General features: G+C 38.6%; 1 protein-coding gene across 3 annotated transcripts in view; it reads right to left on the bottom strand.

The window, feature by feature from the left end:
• The window catches only part of abcb4 (ATP-binding cassette, sub-family B (MDR/TAP), member 4), a 125,671-nt gene that overhangs the window by 47,870 nt on the left and 55,409 nt on the right, over nucleotides 1-22,392 (bottom strand). For all 3 annotated transcript variants that reach the window (XM_039736604.1, XM_039736602.1, XM_039736603.1), the window contains exons 8-13: nucleotides 22,164-22,288; nucleotides 12,068-12,239; nucleotides 11,033-11,146; nucleotides 9,491-9,601; nucleotides 3,543-3,668; nucleotides 428-631 (exon numbers count right to left, since the gene is read on the bottom strand). In XM_039736604.1, the coding sequence (XP_039592538.1) occupies nucleotides 428-631; nucleotides 3,543-3,668; nucleotides 9,491-9,601; nucleotides 11,033-11,146; nucleotides 12,068-12,239; nucleotides 22,164-22,288 (852 nt within the window). The remainder of the gene's footprint in view (nucleotides 1-427; nucleotides 632-3,542; nucleotides 3,669-9,490; nucleotides 9,602-11,032; nucleotides 11,147-12,067; nucleotides 12,240-22,163; nucleotides 22,289-22,392) is intronic.

The raw sequence follows: 22,392 nt of genomic DNA, 5'->3' as shown, positions 1-22,392 counted from the left end.
TTAAAGCTCCGTGATTTGATATATTGTTTTTCATAATGTGTTTTCTGATTTTGAATTAATCTACATGTGTTTTTTAGTTATTTTGTCTTCTAGTTATCGTTGCATGATTGCTTGGTTAATTAATTTTATAGTTAAGGTTATAAGGTACATTCTGGAAACTTTTTATAATAGGGTTGCTGGGAAAATGCGTCCATTTAACTGGCTGCTTAAGCAATAGTTTTCAGTTTATTGCATATCAATTGTTAACATGTAAAGTGATAAACATCAATGATAGAAATATTGATTCAGACAACAGTTTTTGATGCTATTGTTAGAACCTGGTATGTAATAGACCTGTGAGATGTATTTTCCTGTGTTCACCTGAAACATCTCTGTAAAATCAAGAAAATGATCCCGATTGTAAGAGAGAATGCTTAATTATACTCACGTCTGGCAGTTTCATTATGAAATCATATGCATTGGCTTCCTTTGCTGCCGTTTCAATTTCAGCTTGGGTAACATCTTCTCTTCCATAGCGGATATTTTCTTCAATGGTAGTAGCAAAAAGCACAGGCTCCTGGCTAACAACGCCTATAAATTCCCTCAAGTGTCTGACATTCATAGATCGAATATCCTGGTCATCAATAGTAATCTGTTAAAAGCAACAGCAAAAATATATCCTTGTCAAGTATTCAAAGATTGCAATCACGTGGCATCCTAAATACTCTGAAATTACTTTAAGAATAAATGACAACCAAACGAGGACTGTATGTTTTGGCAGATGCTCTTAACTACACACATATAGAAAAACAGGGTATTCCTCAAGTGTTAGGACCGTTGTTCAAAGAAGTATGACACAAAAATATAGAATTATATTTTTTTACATTTCTGTTAAAAAAGCAAATAACAATCCATACGATCAAACTTAACAAAATTAAAATTCAACCCCCATCCAAAAGAAAGAGAGGAGAGACAGCCAACAAAGTAAATCTTTCAAGCAGCAAGGATGGATGAGTACCATTTTCCCTCATATAGAAGATTATTCTAAAATGTTATTGATTGGGTTCTGCTATATTTAAAAAAATGTTTTGAACAGTGAGAATTGGATTTTTTTCCCAATTTTACACAGTATGGGACACCTATTCTGAGTTAAAGGTGGTGGGATGGGATTCTTTCAATTGAGCAAGACAAATCTACATGCTAGTAGTGAAGTAAAGACATTACCATTTGTTTGTCCTTCTCCACTTTAAGTAGTACACCAAACACAACTGTTAATGGGTTAGGAGTGATTGTGACACCAAGGCTGTCTGATAGGCATTCTAAGATTTTTGTCCAAAACGCCGTTGATTTAGTACACACCCAAAAACATGTGGCCCAGTGTACAACAGGTTGAATCTTGCCCTGGAAACATTCTGGATAGTTTTAATCAAGATAAATGATTATAAAGATAAAGATTTTAAGTTGAATAATCGAGTGCTTTGCACATATGCAGAAAGAGTGTATTCTGTGCATGGCTGCCTTCCACTCCTTTTCTGAAATGTTAAGTGAATGATCCTTACTCCATTGTGCCCTGGGATTTTTGAAAGGAAGGGACTTTACAATGCTTTTATAAAGTGTGGAGATGCTATCTGAGTCTTCCAGACTGATCAATATTTCTTCTGGAATACAAATAGATGGTAGGTACGGAAAATTGGGGAGTTTCAGTTTTAGTAAAGTTTCCAGCTTGAAAGTTGTGGAAAAATTACTTTGATGAGAAGTTAAATTTGAAGCTTAATTACTTGCAGGATGCAAAAACATGACATCCAAAAGAGGACCATATGATTTAATCTAGACACATTAAATACATCCAGGGCATTAATTAAGTGTTAGGACCGTTGCTCAAAGAAATATGACACAAAAATATCAAATGCTACCTTTTTTTTCTAGCTATTTTCTACATATAATTACTATAGGACAATAATATGTTAAATGTTCAATATTCCTGTTTAAGGTAGGCCTACACATTTAAATATTAAACAAAAGAACTTAAGATAGGTTAAGTTAACATAAAATATGTGATTTGATGGCACACCCTTATTACACAACAAGTACATCAAACCTACAACAAATCAACTTAATCAAACTTTGGGTTTGCTTTATTGATACCTTGCAGACCTTTTGAGACCTTGCAGTGGCCATTTTCAGTTTCGGTTTGTTTTTGTTTGTTTTTTTTAACTTCAACATCCACTTCAACAATGGAAATGAATCCAAGATTGAATTTAAACATATCGAAATGTAAAAGTAGCATACATGCTTTCCACTGTCTTCTATTGAGGTATGGAGGTGTTTTTTTTTTTTATATATTTTGGAAGTCAAGATGTTGTCATACAATTTTTATGTCCTTTTTCTACAAATTGGCCAATAAAAATAAGAGGAACTGTTCATACTTGTTTAATACCTATAGTAGTGGGCCTTGGATCTTCTGCAGTTTGTTCCTTTGGTCACCGTTTCAAATTGTTATTATTTTGTCTGTTACACTTTGTTCAAGAATTGTACTAACTTATCTCCATTCTTTTTAACAAATCAGTCTGATTTCAGCAACAGTTTTATTATTTTTGTTAAGGCTCTGACTATTTTTCCACTTACCTTAGCTGTCTAGTTATTATTAGTTATTTCTTTGTTTCTGTAGGTATTCTCGATTGTTGATTTTGACATTTCCAGTTTCTGTCCTATGATTATGAATGCACACTATTTTCCTTTTTCTCATTTTAAAACCTTTGTTTTTTCACAGGCAGTTTCCACGGATCAGTTGTATAAACATAAATACTAAATAAATAAATGTAGCTAGGCTACAACTAAAATTTAATTCACAGGTAGGTTTAGAGAAATCAAGTGGCAAAGCAATGTTAACATTTCAGAAAGGCCACTGCACCTCCACTAGCTGAGTTTTTTAAAAAAGTTAACAGATATTTTTTTTATACAATGTTTAGTTATACAAGACTACTTTCTTGTTAACATAATTCAAACTTCATCATTTTTCCACTTTTCCTGGTGAGGGTCACAGTGGCTGACTTCCCCGGTACCTTCCTGTGGATTGTCCAGATGATCAAAAGAGAATTGCCTCTTGCATACCTACCATGGGTAGGTGCCTGGGAACATCCCGATTACTTGCCCACTCCACCTCAACTGGCCTTTTTCAATCCAGAGAAGCAGCTGTTCTACTTTAAAGTCCTTTCAAATTGCTGAACTCCTCGATCTAACATGGAGAGTGATACCAATAAACCCGCATTGGAGCCTCATTTCATCCTGTTATACTCAACATCACATTAATTCAGTAATGACCCAGAGATTGTGACTACTGATAAGAATGGGAATGCAGAGTGATCAGAAAATCGAGAGTTTTTTCTATGGACCTAGCTCCTTCTCCACCACCACAGTCCAATACAACATTTAAGAAATCACTACACTATTCGGCTGGTCATTCTAGCAATCGCCTCTATCCTTAATCATGACTAAGACATTTTAAACAAAAATGTAAAAAATGATTGAGTTTGTCAATTACAAATTACCAATGAAATACTTACTATTCCTGCATCTGGATCATAGAATCTTTGCAAGAGCTGTACAGTTGTGCTTTTCCCACATCCGCTGCTGCCAACAAGAGCCACTGTCTTGCCACTGTCTACCTTGAGATTCACCCCTTTCAGTATCTACAGGGAATTTACAAGAAACAATGCTTAATGTATTACAAATTAAACCATAAAAGAATGTTTCTGAAAATGGCAGCAGTTCACAATAATGTAGACATAAAGACTATACTGTTATTAGATATGCAAAGCTATTTCAATTGGCAAAATACAAGGTGGCATACAGATACAGTCTATGTGTCCTGTGTTATGCCTCTTCTGTTTTATAGGACACTAAAGAGTGTCATATTAGTTCATCTTTAGTATAATAGTTTCAGAAATATCTTTTTAAATTTTTGAATTGCTACTGCAATTACATTAGGTGAAAATATAAATGTATAAAGACTTAAATAAATACAGAAATCTAGATAAAACCTTTTTTTATTCTGCTTTCATTTTACAGGCAGGTACAGTAGTGACTGTTGCTATCAAGAATGTATGCAAGGAGACCAGAGACATTTTCATGGTGACTAATGAGGAATTTTCTAGCAAAATTAAAAGTAAATATACATTAAAATTTGACTGGTAATTCACCTGCAAATAAAAACAAACAAACATACAATTATCAAATTTACATACTATTTCACCAAACCAAAGTTCGTGTTTTTAAAATTTTAATACCTTACCAATGGCCCAACCTGCCTGTTAAACTGGAAGGGCATAGCTCAACAATCTTAGATGTACTTAGTTATTAAGACTGGGTATGTGATAAAAAAAACAATAATATTATTCAAGCAATGGCCCATTAAAAAAAAAAGTATGTTTTGATGGAAGCACAACTGAGTTATATAAGCAGGATTAAAATGAGCAAATGATCAAGATATCAAGGGAAGGTGGCTCTCCTCAGCCGTGACTAGCTTGGACAACCTTAGTTGTGATGAACCTCAGCAGAGCAAATCGATTTCTTTTCTTGTGATCAACTACTGCACAGAATAGTTGCGCCTGGCTCTCCACGATGGCCGTCAACATTCATTCCTTTCTCACCAGTTGCAACAACAACCTACACTGAGATTATTTTGGACTATGGATGTAAACAGTGTTTATAATTTATGAAATAGGAAACGTTTTAATCAAGCAACATCCACATAAGCTTTTTTTTAATGTCTAGCTCATTTCATGTTTAAAGGATAAAGATGTTTCATTTGAAGACAAGATTTCATTATCTTGTAAGGACTGAAAAACAATTAAAACAATCTGCAATATAAAGTGTTTGGAATAAAAGGTAACAAATATTGAAATAATCAATACTAGCCGCCCGTAGCATACGGCGGTGTAAGAATACACTGTGTGCACAATTATTAGGCAAGTGAGTATTTTGACCATATCATCATTTTTATGCGTATATTCCAACTCCAAGCTGTATTAACTTGAATGCTTATTGGATTTAAGCACGTCAGGTGATGTGTATTTGTGTAATGAGGGAGGGTGTGGCCTAAGGAGATCAACACCCTATATCAAGGTGTGCAGAATTATTAGGCAGCTAGTTTTCCTCAGGCAAAACGGGCCAAAAAAGAGATTTAACTGACTCTGAAAAGTCAAAAATTGTAAAAAGTCTTTCAGAGGGATGCAGCACTTTTGGAATTGCTAAGATATCGGTGTGTGATCACAGAACCATCAAACATTTTGTTGCAAATAGTCAACAGGGTCGCAAGAAACGTGTTGAGAACAAAAGACGCAAATTAGCTGCCAAAGATTTGAGAAGAATCAAACGTGAAGCTACCAGGAACCCATTATCCTCCAGTACTTTCATATTCCAGAGCTGCAACCTACCTGGAGTGCCCAGAAGCCCACTCCAACGTGGAGGTGGGGTACTGGTATGAGCTGGTATTTTTAAAGATGAGCTAGTTGGACCTTTTTGCATTGAAGATGAACTCAAAATCAACTCCCAAACCTACTGCCAGTTTTTCGAAGACACTTTCTTCAAACAGTGATACAGGAAGAAGACCATGATTTTTATGCAGGCCAATGCTCCATCACTTGCATCGAAGTTCTCCACTGCGTGGCCAGCCAGTAAAGGCCTTAAAGATGAAGGAATAATGACATGGCCCCCCTTCCTCATCTGACCTAAACCCTATCGAGAACTTGTGGGCACTTCTTAAACGCTAGATTTACGGGGGAGAAAAACAATCCACCTCTCTGAAGAGTGTCTGGGAGGCTGTAGTCACTGCTCCACAAAAAGCTGATCGTCAACAGATCAAGAAACTGACAGACTCCATGAATGGGAAGGCTTATGACTGTTATTGGAAAGAAGGGTGGCTATATTGGTCATTGATTGATTGATTGATTTTTTTTGAAATGTCAGAGATGTTTATTTGTAAATTTTGAGGTGTTTGTTTATTATTCTCACTATAACAGATGAAAATAAACAAGTGAGATGGGAAAATTTTCATTTTTCCTTTAGTTGCATAATAAATCTGCACACTAATAGTTGCCTAATAATTGTGCGCACATATGTATTCCCTGATGATGTTCACACTCACATTTCCGTTGTGAAACATTCAGGTTTCAGGTTTATTAACATTTTGGATTGACTGATAGCACTGTGTTTGTTCCATATTAAAATTAATCCTCAAAAATACAACTTGCCTAATAATTGTGCACACAGTGTAGGAATGGAAAACGGTGAGAAAGGAATTCAGAAATCAAGAAGAAAGAAATACTTCTAGAAAGACGCAGTTGTGAATAGGTGTTTTGCTGGATACGATTTGTATCAAGAAATAACCCACTGATAGGAACAGGCAGTTGCCAGATCCCGGAATAGAGATGACGTTGTGCAAAAACCCGTCAACAGAGAAGATACTGTCCTTCATTTTATAACAAAGGCTTAGGAAACAACCGTCACAGTATAACGAAAACAGCAAGGAGCGAAACCAATAGTAAGGAGCGAAACCAATGCCAATGGTCGAGAGTATAGACATATATAGATAGATGCCGCATTCACTGTGTTGCCCAGTCGACATGATACATCAGCGCGTCCTCTCTATTGCGAGTGGCAAAAGTGCCATTTAAACTAATACAGGTAGATGTGGAAACCGGATTTTCTGATGAAAAAACAATAACGTTTAAAACAGTTTCGTTTACATACAACAGATTTTGGCAAATCGTTTATATGCAATTATTGATATCTATTTATACACTAATAATGGCAATTATTAGATAATAATAATAATTATTAAATAATTCCTCCCATATAGGTAACATTTCTCGGACTGCCTTCTTCCATCTCCGAAACATTTCTAGACTTTGTCCTGTTCTTACACAACACAGTACTGAAGTATTGGTTAATGACCGAGTCACCTCACGTACTATAATGCTATTGTAACTGGCATCCCACAGAAACTTATCCATCGCTTACAACTTATTCAAAATTCTGCTGCCAGGATAATAACCTGCTGTTTTAAATCCACTGAACATATTACACCTACTCTCTCTCGACTTCACTGGCTCCCTGTGAAGTTGTGAACAGGTGATTTGCTGGAGACGACAGTTGCCAGAGATGACGTTGTACAAAAACCCGTCGACAGAGAAGATACTGTCGTTCATTTTAACAAAGTCTTAGGAAACAACCATCACAGTATAATGAAAATAGCAAGGTGTATGGGAGGCATGGGGAAGGGTTTGGAAGATGACGAATAGGAATCGAGCCGTTTCGCTCCATATGCGTGGGGTTTTGAAAAGAGTTTGGAAGAGGACGAATAGGAATCGAGAAATGCCGTGTTGGCTGTGTGTGGGCGGGACCGGTTTTGAAGTGGAAGCAGGATGAACCAGAAGAGAAATACATATAAGAGATATGGACATCTGGCAGAGCTTAGTGATTTGCACTAATTTAAATTTATGCGCTTTCTTGGTGTAAAACAGCTTTCTTATATGTGTCATATAAATAACGTCCTGTTTTTAATCACACTCCAGTTAGAACTAGGCAGCCAGGAGTAGTCATCTCCACCTTTAGGCATCTTTAACAACACTGGACAACACATTTTTTCAAAAGTTTTGCTTCCTCATTCTGATAAACAGCTTCAAGGTGAATCCAAAGATAATTTCAGATTGACTCAGTAAGAAATGAATTTCGAGAAAGATGAAATTAACTTTTATGGAAGTTAGCGTGTATGTGTAATGATGGTGACACACTCATTAGTTCAACTGATTTTTGTTTGTACTCTGATCTTTCTCTTTTCAGTCTCCATCAATATTCAGACAGCATTAATGGACTCCACTTGCCCTGACGCCAATTTTCCATTGTTGGGATTTCCTGGTGAAACCTTTCACCATGTTGTCACTAACTATGCAAAGATTTGTAAGGAAGAAGTCCAAAATCCAAGAGTGAATGGAGAAAATGTTGTTTGCTTGAAGCATGTTGTCAACCAACTGAGCTTTATTTGGTGATCTGTTGTTGTTAAGAAAATTCTCACCATCTTTGAATGCCTTCCTTGTGATTATTTTCGTCATCACTCCGAGTATTATATGAAGTGTAGGCAAATACATATATGTTAAGTTGACAAGTGGTTTATGTGCCATACTTTTCTACTTTTCCCTGGAACCAAATGCGTACAGAGCGGCCACTTCTTTTAAAAGTAATGAGACTTTTTATCATGGCTGTCCTATTTACAAATGAAACAATAGTATTTGGTATATCTGCATAGCATTACTGGTAGCACTGTCACTACCTTTAGATCCCCACTGGTATTCCAGTTGTAGTTATAATATATGAGATAATATATATGAGATTCTCCTGGGCTAGAAAGTGAAGGTCCTGGCCTGCATTATGGCTAAACCCTTTATGCCATGTTTGTGATACAAGTGCTCAACACTTTTAAAACATAAAATAAGTGATTGTAAAAAAATGGTACATGATAGGAACATTTAAAGGTGAATTTGTCATGGTGTGGAGGGCACTTCCTTATGAAATCCAACAAACTGTTGACAAAAGCCCCAGAAGAAGAAGGACCTGTCTGTCTTCGGCTTGTAAAAAGGTAAAGGGCAGACAATGAATCTTCATAAAATAAAAAGATTCATTTTACACAAAAATGCTTTTGCAGCACAAAAGTTCAGAAGAGCACAAAAAAGCACAAAAGGACTTGCCTTTCTAAAAATAGGCAATCCAGTGACAAACAGGTCCCAATACAAAAATCTGGAGAAAAGTTAAAAAAGAGAGCAAAGAGGTCAAAAATCCAGTAAATGAACAAGAAAAAGAAGAATAACAAGCATAAGACAAACCATCACCAGTGTATACAATGTACCACAAGGGAGGGTGGGTTTCTTCAGCCTTCAAAGGGCTGAGGGTGGTCCCTTGATAGATTAGCCTTGCCACTTTGGGAACCACCCACAAAACTAAATAAACGTAATAGTACAAGCATACACACGTAAAAAATAAAATAATACACAACACTTAGAAAAAACACAGAATACAAATAATTAAGAGAAGCAACAATATTAATATAACCAAAACAATAAAAAAATTAACCAAAAATATATAAAAAAGAAATTTAAACCCAACCCAAGGGAGAGACCTTGGCTGAAATATAACAGAATTTTTTGATCAGCAGGCCAAAATCCATAAGAAGTTTTTCTCTCAAAATTGTTAAGGAAGCTCACTCACTAGCATTATATGTAAACCCGTCAATACCAATTAAATGGATTTTTTGTTTTCTACATATTGAGCAAAATTAGTTAATTCAATTAGAATGTCATTTTACAATTATGCAGCTTTTATACCCCTAGTTCTAATCATTTATTATTTCAAATATTATTAATCATAGTATAGTAAGCAAAATTAAAACAATTATTGGCTGCTCTAAATGAAACAGAATGATTCAGCAAGAAGCTTATCTAATAATAATTTCACTTACTTTAACATCCTGACGAGATGGATAAGTAAAGTGTACATTGCGGAATTCAATATTCCCCTTGATGCGTTCGGGCTTGTAGCCACTGTCTGAGTAGCTATCAATTTTAGGTACCTGTTAATGAATAAAAAATATAAAATGATGTTGTAACAGCTATTTTATTACAGTTTAACTATTTATTTTTAGCATTTCCGATTCTGGTCAACTTTGTTGTTTCAGTGGTTAGCCCTCCGTGCTTACAGCTCCAGAAACTTGGGTTTAAAATCTAGTCTGGACAGTGTATACGCTCTATTGAGTCTGCATATTCTCCTCATGTTTTTTGGGTTTTTTTTTACCCCTTCTCAAAACATTCAGGTTATGCTTTTTTTGAAACTGTGAGTTTTTCCATTGTGGATGCTTGTGTGTGTGCCTTGCACACTTTCCTGGGTTAATTCCATCCTTGCAGCCATTATTGCTGAGATAAGCACTATCTTCCCACTATTGTAAAAGGAACAAAGCAAGTTAAGATATGGATACACAGATGTATACAAAACATTGCTAATAAAGTCAGTTATTTCATTTTTTGATTCTACATTATGCACAGCTTGAAGTCAGTCGATTACATGGCACACTCAAACAGGGAACACTTCAGCCACGACACAAACCAGTGCCAAGTGCTGAGATGGGGGGCAGCGCTAATAAATCTCACAGTCAGTTCAGGTCAGGTTAGGGAGCATGCACTGATACACAGAGCATTGTCGCACCCACCACATGACGAAACAACACGGGATCCCGGTTGGCATCCCCCCAGGCAGACCAGTGACAGGTCCAGATCCACCCTTCAGAAATGACCCTCTATCTACCACAGCCAGGTGTTACGTGGGCGACCCCTTGGCCTGATCCAACCACTCGGGTCCCCAACAATGAGGATCTTACGAGCCGGATCACCTTCAGGGAATTGTGCCAGATGACCGTAGTGCTGTAACTGACCTCCCTCACAATGCAGGCAATGTGTCTCATTCAGGACTCCATGAGCAACAGCTTATTCGACACAAAATCAAACCAGCAGTACCCAAGGATTCTCTGAAGAGACACAGTACTGTAGGAGTCCAGCCTTCATCTCAGGTCACTGGATAACGTCCATGTCTCACAAACATATAGCAAGACATGAAGCACCAGGACTCTAAAGACTTGGACCTTCATACTTTGCAAAGATATTGGGAGCACCACACACCCCTTTTCAAAGACCTCATGATCCTCCGTGCTCTCCCACTCCATCTACTGACTTCATAGGAAGAGTCACTAGAGACCTGAATGTAGCTGCCGAGGTAAGATTTTCAGCACGACAGCACCCAGATATCAAACCAATGTCACAGACTGACCAAGCAAGCAGGTTGTGGTGGCTGGTCCCCTTTTATTATCATATTCAAATATTATTTACAAAATATAATTTATTTGCTAAAATTAGTTCAATTAACAATACAGAATATTTATCAGTGTGTGTTTATTAAAGTTTATTGCTCCAGCTTTATTAATTTAATATGAAATAAATAATATTAAACTTACATTCGCTATAATATCATAAATTATATGGGCTGCTCCTCTTGCACTTGCAAAGGCTTGAATATTTGGCGATGTTTGACCTACTGCAAAAGCTCCAATAATGACAGAAAATATTATCTGGAATAAATAATGCAGAATGTTACCTTACCTTTATTCACCACTCAATTAATCAGTCTTTCTAATAATCAACATTGAACTTTCTAAAGACTGCATTAAGGTAGCAAAAATGACAACTGAAAATCTGCAGTCAGTGTTTCTGAAGTGGTGGTTGTCTCAAGTTCAGAATATTTTAGAATTTAAAATAAAATTTGGTGAACACGTTCTAAGAAGGTCTGTTTTCACCTTTTACCTTCTTCATTTTTATCTTTATGGTGTGCCAGGCATGACAATGGTAGTTTGTCACTATTTCTTTATCAGCGTTGTGATCTTTACAGTTTTACGATGGCTCAGGTATTGTAACGTGTATGGTATGTCTGTAAATATTAAACCAGGTTCATTCTTTGTGTCTGACATTATTATAAAACTGGTCACATTCTCTTCATATCAGCATGAGTGTTTCTCTTAGTACTCTGGTTTTTCTTCCAAATTGTTCAGAGCGTGAGCACAAATGTAACTGTGTGTGTAAGTAAGTACTGTGATGAACAGACATTCGGTCAGGGTTGTTTTCTGTCCTCTGCCCAGTGCTATCAGGGGATAGGCGCCAGCATGAATTGTGTAAGAATAACTGGCAGACTTTAAAATGTTCATAAGCTGGCAGATATAAATAACAACTAATGATCAAGATGACACTGTGATCTGAGGTCCTAGTTACTTTTAATACACCTATGCTTAGCTTACATAAGCACATTTTAGAAGGGTACTATTGTCTAATATCTAAATAAAGACTTGTTATTTGAGGGCACAAGCAAAAGAGTCAGGTGAAGAAAGAAAGAAAGAAAGAAAGAAAGAAAGAAAGAAAGAAAGAAAGAAAGAAAGAAAGAAAGAAAGAAACTGTTCACCACCATTATTTTCACATACCCATTGTTCCTTATTTCTTACCGTGAGGACTTGTCCAATTGAATATTCTCCTTCTACAATGAGTTTGCTTCCATACCAGAAAGCAAGTGAGTAAGAACCATAAATGATCAGGAAAACAAACCCAAGTAAGAGGTTTGTACTTATTGATTTTCTAATTCCCATTGTTTTGGCCTGCTCCAAATTTTTGTGATATCTGCCAGAACGAAAAACACATTGATCAAGTTAAATTAGAAATCTATATCTGAAGGTTTGCATGCCAGCTACAGAAGCTTACAAAGAATTTTTGTCTTGAGTTCTACCTGAAATTTTCCTTTGTGAATCACATAAACAATTTCATTTTGTTAGCTGCTGTGGGGTACAGCCCGGACACAGACAGGTAGGCATGCTGGTTTCACCACACACACGTTTATTGTACACTAGCCAACCCGCATACGCCGCATAATCAGGCCGCTTTTTAAATGATTTTTAAGCACAGAGGAAAAAATAAACATTTGAAAAATCCGTAATTTAATAAACCACCAAGAAAATTAACATTGCACGCTACGAACCAACATACAATTGTCCGTGACTGAAAACCGGAAGAGCGCTGTCGCACTTTCTCCTTCCAAAGCGAAGGATGGGGTTGAACGGTGCTCGTTCAGTACGCACTGTCCGCCCCCAACTCCCTACCTGAGTCGCTTTCGTCTGTGTACAGTCCACACGCATCTGTGAGTCACGTTGACTGTTAATTTTCCAAACACCGCCTCAGTCGGTTTCCACGTTGATTTTTCATTGTTCTTTGCGGTTCTGGCTGCTTTTTTTTTATACATAATCCACCAAGTCACCCGACCATGGGGGGCTTTACAAAGGGCAGGGACGTAATCAGTGCGAGCGTATGACCCGCACGTACTGGGAATTTCTTGTTCGTGGGGAACAATTGGAAGCCATGGTCTCCATCACGAATGGGGTTCAACGGCTTACCCACGCCGGGTAGACACACGTTGATCCATTCAGTGTAGCGCGCGTGCAGTACCGGACATACAAGTGCATCACAGACCTGTTAATGCTCAATCTCACGTCTCTCTAAGAATTTGGACGCCGACCGCTGTTGGGTCGTGTAACTATTTAGCAGGCGGGAGTCTCGTTCATTTTCGGAAATAACCAGCCAAATCGCTCCACCAACTAAGAACTACCATGCACCACCACCCACAGAATCGAGAAAGAGCTATCAGTCAATCCTGTCCGTGTCCGGGCCAGGTGAGGTTTCCTGTGTTGAGTCAAATGAAGCGAAAGGCTCCACACCTGGTGGTGCCCTTCCGTCAATTCCTTTAAGTTTCAGCTTTGTAACCATACTCCCCCCTGAACCCAAAGACTTGGGAATGACGCCGCCAGATCGCCTGTTGCGGGGCCTGCATTGGTGAAGCAGGTGAGACGGTAATGAAACAGAGGCACAGGGCTTATTGGTTTTTAAAGACTGCTTCCTTCATTGGGTTTTAACCAATGCACGGAACAAACCAACACACAATCGTCCGTGCGGCGCTCAGGCGCGGATCGTGGAACGGGAGGAGAGGAGAAGGACATCCACTCCGCTCCCTCCGTCATGCTAGTCTGCTGATTTCTCGTTCAGTATACACTGCTTGCTCATGTGCCCACCTTCAACTCGTCACTCGAGTCGTTATCGTCTTTGTATAGTCCAGATGCACCTGTGACTCACGTAGACTTTTCATTGCTCTGTGCGGTTTTGGCTACCTTTCTATATATAATCCATCAAAACACCCGACCACGGTGGGAGGGGGGTGTGTACAAAGTGCAGGAGTATCTAAGAAGACGCATGTTTGTCGCGGATGCGAATTGCTGTATGTAGCGTGTAAAACAGTTTGCTATAGTGCACGCTGTCGTGCGTCGTAACCGAAAACTCGTTTTTTAAAGACAGCTCACTTCATTGTGTTTTAATCTCAGTTGTAAAGGAACGTTTTAAGGATCCCATGGGATACCCCTCGCAAACAGTTTTACACGCCACATATGGCGATTCACCTCCGCGAGAAACATGCCTCTATTAACAGTCAACGTGGGTCGGAGCTGCATGTGACCTCTACGACAGACGAATATAAATGACGCCGGTTTTTCTGTGTCGTCGCGTCCGAGTTGGTGGGCGTGGCTCTGTGAGTTGTCATCGTATCCAATGGTCTTGGAGTTGGTGGGGCGTGGCTCCTTCCTGCGTTCGCCATAGGTGTCTCACTTGTCGGCGGCTTAGTGAATCCACGCCCCTTCCGGCGTGCTTTCCATGGTTGTCTTGCCTTAGTGAATTATATACATAGATTCTTATTTACAGTAAGGTGCGCAAACCCAGTGCCTCAGCACCAATCACCCCTTTAAGTCCTGGCCGCACAACAATGCCTTCTCCATCTTCAGACCGCCTCCACTCCACTCCTCTCCTCCTAGCTCCGTCCTCTTCCACCTGACTCTCGCCATCGAATGGAGGGAGGCGGCCCCTTTTATGCACCCCTGGATGGGCTCCAGGTGCTTCCTGAGGAGCCTCTGCCGACACACCCCCGTGTGGCCGGAAGCACCAGCTGTGTAGCTGGAAGCCCTCCGGGTGTCCCTGCTCCTTTTCCCCCCAGCACTTCCTGGTGTGGCGGAAGTGCTGAGGTCCAGGGCTCCCAAGGCATTGGGGTGCCCCCTGGTGGTGACCACGGGCCCCTACAGGGATGGGCCCCCAACACAACCAGGGCGGTCACCCCCTCGTGGTCTGGAGGAGGCACAAGCCCTCCTCCGGTCCTCCTGGGCGTCCCGGCTGGGTACCACCCCCAGCTGCATGCCACACTACATTTCTTTATGTTCACTTTTAAAGTGCCGCTAGTTTAGTAATAGTTTTAAAGTCTTAATTTGTAGCATAATGAAGAATTTATTTAATCTCTATTGTTACCTATACTTGTCATTGACACAAAATAGTAAGTTGCACTGTGAATTTGATAACAAATGCATTGATTAACATGATTTAAATATTTGACTTTACAAAACTGTACAATATTACATATTAATTATATTTAATTATAATATTATTAGACATTAATACAGTAAGTGTTGGATGTCACTGGTTCCCTGCAGTAGACTAAAGGAAAGAAAATGTTCATAGTACCCTTTTAATAGTCAACAACAATGGAGCACCATGAGGAACAGTCCTGTTTCCCTTTTCTCTTCATGTCACATGTAGAAATTATCAAATGATTCTGTACTTGTGGGGTGTATTGATAAGGGGGATGAGATAGAGTATAGCCGTCAGGTGGAGAACTTTATTTTGTGGTGCAGAAAGTATTGTCTACATCAGCAAAACCAAAGAACTTGTTAGTGACTTTTACTGTACTACTACAAGTACTTGGGGGTCCATATCAATGGTACGTCTGACTGGTCTCGGAACACAGAGGAACTATATAAGAAAGGCCAGAGCAGGCTCTTTATTCTTGGGAGACCGTTCTCCTTTAATGTGATTAGTGACATTCTTCACATCTTCTACAACTTTGTAAAGGCTAGTGCTATTTTCTACACTGTGTTTGGTGTGCTAGGGCAGTAACATAATGTCAAGAAATCAACAAGCTCATTAAAAGGATAGGCTCAGTTATAGGATTCATGCTCGACCCCCTGGTAGCAGCAGTGAATGACAGAATTCAAACAAAACTGAGTGCCATTATGAACAATGATCTCTGAGTACCTTCAGCCAACAAATCATTTGGCAGAAGTGTGTCAAGAAGTGCTACATAGGCTCCTTTATACCAAGAGCAATATGTCTACATAATTCCTCACTGTGACTGGAACTGCCAAGAAGTCTTTTATTTTTTTTCTTTTTCAATCATTCTGGTGTGTGTTCAAACAATTGTATGTACGAGTATGTATGTGTGAATATGTATATATATTTATTTTTCTATGTTTATTTATTCATATATGTACAGTATATATATATATATGGAAGAGAAGGTCTGTGATACAGTTTGCATATTTGCAGCTGGAGATCCCCATTTGACGTTGTGTCACTATACACCATAATTCCGATTCATCTGGCCACAGAAACTCTATTAATGAGACTAGAAAGTGACCCCATCATAGAGACAAGAACCAAACTGTCCAATAAAAACGTAATGCACCTGATATCACTTTGCCAAAAAAGTCACTTTCATTTCAACGGCAAATACTACATTCAAAAAGAAGGCATGCCAATGGGATCACCGTTATCAGGACTTCTAGTGGAACTGGTAATGCAGTTTGAAAACGTGGCTCTATCCCAGTCCACACCCAAAATTTGGATACGCTATGTAGACGACACATTCATCATACTAAAAAATGATCAGCTGAATGAATTCTACAACCACATCAACACAATATTCCCTGCAATCCAATTCATCCATCCATCCATTATCCACCGCTTATCTGAGGTCGGGTCGTGGGGGCAGCAGCCTAAGCAAGGAAGCCCAGACATCCCTCTCCCCTGCCACCTTCTCCAGCTCTTCTGGGAGGACCCCGAGGCATTCCAGGGCCAGCCGGGAGATATAATGCCTCCAGCATGTCATGTGTCTGCCCCGTGGCCTTCTCCCAGTGGTGCATGCCTGGGACACCCCCCCCTCCCAGTGAGGCATCCAGGGGGCATCCTAACTAGATGCCCGAACCACCTCAACTGACTCCTCTCAATGCGGAGGAGCAGCAACTCTACTCCGAGTCTCTCCCGGATAACTGAACTCCTCACCCAATCTCTAAGGGAAAGTCCAGCCACCCTGCGGAGAAAACTCGTTTCGGCCGCTTGTATCCGCAATCTTGCTCTTTCGGTCACTACCCAAATTCGTGGCCATAGGTGAGGGTAGGAACGTAGATCGACTGGTAAATCGACAGCCTCGCCTTTTGGCTCAGCTCTCTGAAACGCCTCTTTTATTGTCTGCACATGCAGATGTCCAGGAAACATTATGAAAACCTGAATGAAATATTTCGGAGACAGACTTTACGAATGGCACTTTTAGACAGATTTTCCACATAATCTAGTGTATAAAAAAGTGCCGCTTGCCAAAAACCTCAAAGCAATGCATACTGTCTGTGTGGTTGTGACAGCCCAACTTCGCCTATAGTTTGACTGCGAATATAAGGTGCTAATAAATCTTTAAGGTACAATATTCCCACCCAGCTAAAGCGGTATCTTTCGAAAATAATTTCATCCAGAAACAATAAAGGGTCTTGCCGATCGCGCCAAACCCTCTCTATATGAAATTCTCTTCTTATAATTTGCGTACCGATAGCAATTGGTCGCTTATTCATCAATGGTGAAGCTATGACTGAATGAATTCCATGCACGGAAACTGATTAAGTGTGTGAGCTAATCCTTGTTTACATAGAACAAACCTGCTCCGAGCAGGCTTTAGGATTTGGATGTGCTGCTATGACAACACATCCAGCAAGAGTTTCAAAAAACCGACAGATCCAGGATCAGGCCAAATCGTCAACAATTACATCCGGCTAAACGAGTAATCCACGTATGAAAAATACCCCCACTGTCCTCTTCAATGCTAAAAACAAGAAATCGACAGCAGAAACGCGAAATGCAGTTTATAGCATTCCATGCAGTTCTTGCTCAGCGTTATACATAGGACAAACTTCAAAAAGAATCGCAACACGTATACAGGATCATCGCAATGTCATCAGAAGAAAGGACTCACGATCACTGATCTATTTGCATACTAAATCAACAGGACATACAATTAACAGGGAAAATGTACAAGCAAAATTTAAAGCCAGTACTAAAAGTGCCAGAGAACTGGCCGAATCTTGGCTATCAAATGATAACGCCATCAACAGACACTTGGACATAAATCCAGCATATGCAAACTCAAGAAGAACGTATTTATAATAAACAAGACTTTACACCCAATAAGCCCCCCTTTCTGATCACACTGACTTAGCCACCTCCCCGCTCCACCCCCTAAGCACCCCCCACGTAATTTTTGCTATATATTGCCTTTAATTCTTGTATGTCTAAGCATTATCCTCTGATGAAGACCCCTGGCAGGGGTTAAAAGCTCAGGAATAAAAACTACTTTATGATATGTGATTCATTTTTTCTCCCTTTGTGGATCTCCAGCTGCAAATATGGATATATATATATATCCATATACTGTATATATGTGTGTATGTGTTTGTTTTTTTATTTATTTACTTAAAGAGCTTCTGTAAAAAGCCAAATTTCCGTATGAGGCCAGATACATTTTTTATCTGTGTAGCTAATCAATCAAAAGAGGTTTTGATATTTGTACAAAAAAATCCCTTTATTTACAATTTTCTTATTTTTAACACTATCTGCATTTATTTACTATACACATTACTACTGGCTGTATGCCCTGAAGAAGACAAGCATACACTGCAAAATAGTTATTCATTATATGGTAACGAACTAAATTAATTTTCTCAGTCGATTTAGCTTTTAGAAGACATATATTTTGATAATAAAAAACATGAAGTTCTTTTTTACACAAAAGGTGATGGCAGTTGGGGACAGACTGCACAGCTGTCTTACTGAAGCTGATATGCTGCTGGCATCTTTAGCACTGATTTCAGATTTTAGCTAATCTAATAATTTAATCAAGCACATTTTTCCATTTTATTTAATTAAATTAAATTTAATTATATTCAAGTGTAATATGTGCTTATGCTCTGCACCAGCTCTACATACACTGTACACAAAGACTTTTTATTTATTTTCTGAATTCTCTTTTTCCATTACAGAGTCAAGTCTAACGAGAAGCCTATGCTTGAAGATTTGGGCACAGGGCAGAATGCAGCTCTGGATGGGCTGCAAGTTTACAGCAGGTCACAGTCACACAGCCACCATCACTCACTCATAGCAGGCCCATGTAATACCACCAATTAACCTCATATTCACGTTTTTGGGATATACAGACTAGACTACACTGATAAAACATAATGACAAATTAGAGAACTTGCAGTTGCACAAAAGGTCAGAAGGTACTCAAGACTATGTGCTTGAAAGTATGAAGTGGAAGCACCAACTAATGCACCCCTGTGTCATCCAACTAATGAACAAATCAAAAATCCAGAGCATTCAGTTGCTCTGCTCCCCCGCTTTGGAACTCACTACCACCTGAGCTTTGAACTATTGAATCATTTTCACTTTTCAAATCTAAACTTAAAACTCATTTGTTTAAGACTGCTTTTTCTCTTTGATTACAATTGCTCTGTCTGATTTTAACTTTTGTACTTTACTCTTGCTTATATTCTGTGTTTTGTCTATTGTTCGGTGTCCTTGAGTGTTTAGAAAGGCGCCTATAAATAAATAAAATGTATTATTATTATTATTACAAACTAAGACAAAGAACGGTGTGAGAAGTTTCACGTACAAGATTGTGAAGCGTTGAGTGAGCGTGAACCAATAGAAGGCCATGACAATGATAATGTACTTTTGAATGACATAATACGGTACATTCAAGATTCAACGAACAAAAACTTGTGAAAGTGACTATCAACGTGTTCATTCCTAGTTTCAAACTTATTGCTCAGATTACTCCTCCTTGCTTTCCCGCAGAATCCCAGGGGGAAGAAGAAAACGGAACATGAGCCATGCTGATTCATCCTGGACTGCAAAGAAGACTTTACAGGACAGCGAAGGAAAAAATAATTCCACAGGTAAAGTTCCCTGTAAAATGCTGTAATTGTAGCACAAAGGACCCACTGATATCGCGGGCCTTTTTGTCTATGTTATCGAAAGATTCGAGACTTTAAATAATAATTTATAGAGACTAAATATAATTCAGAGTTTCGCCAAGAAAGCACCTTTGTTCAGCAGACATTAAATGCTATTATAAACGTCTTTTACTATTATAAATATATTACTTTATTATTACATTTTTACCTACACATACTTATCTAAATGTATCAATGTAATCTGCGATTGCTAGAAATAAATAATAATATACACACATACACGTGTGTAGAATTTCGTATAAGGGCCCACACACCTTCTTTGCACTGGGGCCCGGATTTTCTCTCGGCGACCCTGATTGATTGGTTTTCTTTCCAGAACTCTTTTGTACTTTCCACAGGTAAAATGAGTCCTGAACCCCTATAACCTCAACAAGTGCTTAACATTCTACTTCAGCTAACCATTATTGCTGTTGTTTATGTGCTGTTTTGCAGTGTATGTTCTCAAAGGGCCATAAAAGGATCCTTCTTCAAACCTGACCTGAGTGCCCTGGGAAATTCTTGCTGTGCATAAAGGCAACGGGGAACTTCAATTGTATTTTAATGAAACAATAAGAGTTCATCCTTGAAAATAAACATTGCCCCTGAAGTTTAACTGCAGGCCTTTCCTGTTTTATGCTGTGTCCCTTGCAAATACAAATATAATAGAATTTGAAAGTCTTGGTAATTATTTTTAAATCTTAAAAATAATAACATAAGTCTGGTTAGTATTGTTTTTTTGGCATTTAATATCAGAACACCTTAAAAAACCTACTCTTCTGGCTGTTTCTAAAGCTTTAGAATCATATAGAATTATAGCAGCTTCTCAGTAAACACACACACACACCTACACATCCATCTATCCTAACCAATTTATTCAGGGCAGCTGGAACCTAACCCAGCAATCATCGGATGCAAGCCAGGAGCAACATCTGGACAGGGTGCCCATCTATCACAGGGTGAACACACACGGGCAGGTTTAGCAAGGCCAATTCACCTAGTCCACAAGTCTTTGGACAGTTGGAGGAAACCCACTCAGATGTGGGGAAAACAGGCAAATCCCACACAAGGAATATCCAGAATATAAGCCTTGGTGTCCTTACTGTTAAGCAGCAGTGGCTCCATTATGAAACTGTGCTACTCCACAAACATTCAAAAATCATTGCAGTTTGAATATTGTAGCAGCATTACCAAGTATATTCATTGAACCTGACTTCTGTATTCATATGCATTACAGATTGCTACATATTTTCACGTCTTCTTTATTATTATACTTATGGCTGCCATGTGTAATGGATTTAACTATTTTCTACCTTCACTGAAGCTAGATGAAAGAGCAGCTTTGGTTTTTATTTTCATTGTTTTATCCATTTCAAATATGACTACCACAGTCTCGTACACCAGCTGAAGTGATTTTATTAGTATATTAGATTTGCTAGGCGGAGACATCTTGTTAGCAGCTACACTTTCCTTCCTGCTGTCATCATACTGTATGTGTTACCAAAGAAGCATTTCGACGGAGAAAAATCAAAAGGGCACTTTAAAAAAGGAGAAACCTCACACCACTATTTAATCAAAGCTGTATGCTCTCTTTTCAGTGAACTTTATGGTTTGAATCCTTTAGAAACATATAGTACTAATCAAAATAGCCTAGTCCACAACTTCTGCATGCATACATAAGCCGACTGTGGACTTTAATGTGCAGGCTCCACGTGTAGCAAGAGAGAAACAGAGGAATAACCTTTTCCGCTAAAATATTTAACAGGTTGTGCTATATAATAAGAAAAAGAAGATCTTTGTTACATTTTATTTTTCTTGAACAACTAATGAAACCAAAGACCAAATTTCCTAAGGAAGAGGAGTGAATTGAAAAAAAAGATTCATTGTTTCAAATTTAAAGCCTCTAAATTCAAAATAGGCCCAAAAAATAAAATCACCTTCGAGATGGAGTAAAAGCCGTAATAAGGTTTCCGTTAAGTGAACCTGCAGAAGGATCATTACCCAGCCTGGAAGGTGTGAGTGCGAAAGGCAAGTGCGTCCACACACTCTGGTCTCCCCTAGTCAGTCTATGGGACAGGATGCCTTGCATTGATCTTAGTTGATTATATGTTTATGATAACGGGTAGCAAAAATGTATTCTGAATAGTGTCCAGCAGAGCCGAGCTGCATTTTTCCCATAGAATCAATGCTTCAGTATACACAATTTGGCTGTGCTTAATTTAATACCATTTCAGAATAAATCATGTTCATTGCTATTGTTTCTTATATTTGTGTATGAATGACCAGACTGTAGAGTAAATATCTCTTAACAAATCTAGCAATTATGAAAACAATCACAGGTACTTTTAAATAATGCTGTTTTGCAGCATATGAAAGAAAGATGAAAGACACAACTAAAATGTCAACTCACCTGTTTATTTCTTTTTTCTGTCCCCCAAAGGCTACTACAGTCCTGATGGCACCCAAGACCTCTTCTGCTACTGCTCCAGCTTTTGCATAGGCTTTTTGTTCTTTGCTAGTAAATGCAGTCAGGATCTGTGAAAAACCCCTCATGTTTATAAATGTATAATTTTCTCTTTTTTTCATACCTAATACTTTTGGTTTCAGATATGAAATATTTTCTTTAAACACAAAGGTTT

Source organism: Polypterus senegalus, chromosome 15, assembly GCF_016835505.1.
Source record: "Polypterus senegalus isolate Bchr_013 chromosome 15, ASM1683550v1, whole genome shotgun sequence".
NCBI classification, from domain to species: Eukaryota; Metazoa; Chordata; class Cladistia; order Polypteriformes; family Polypteridae; genus Polypterus; species Polypterus senegalus.
This window is presented reverse-complemented; position numbering and strand designations above follow the sequence as displayed.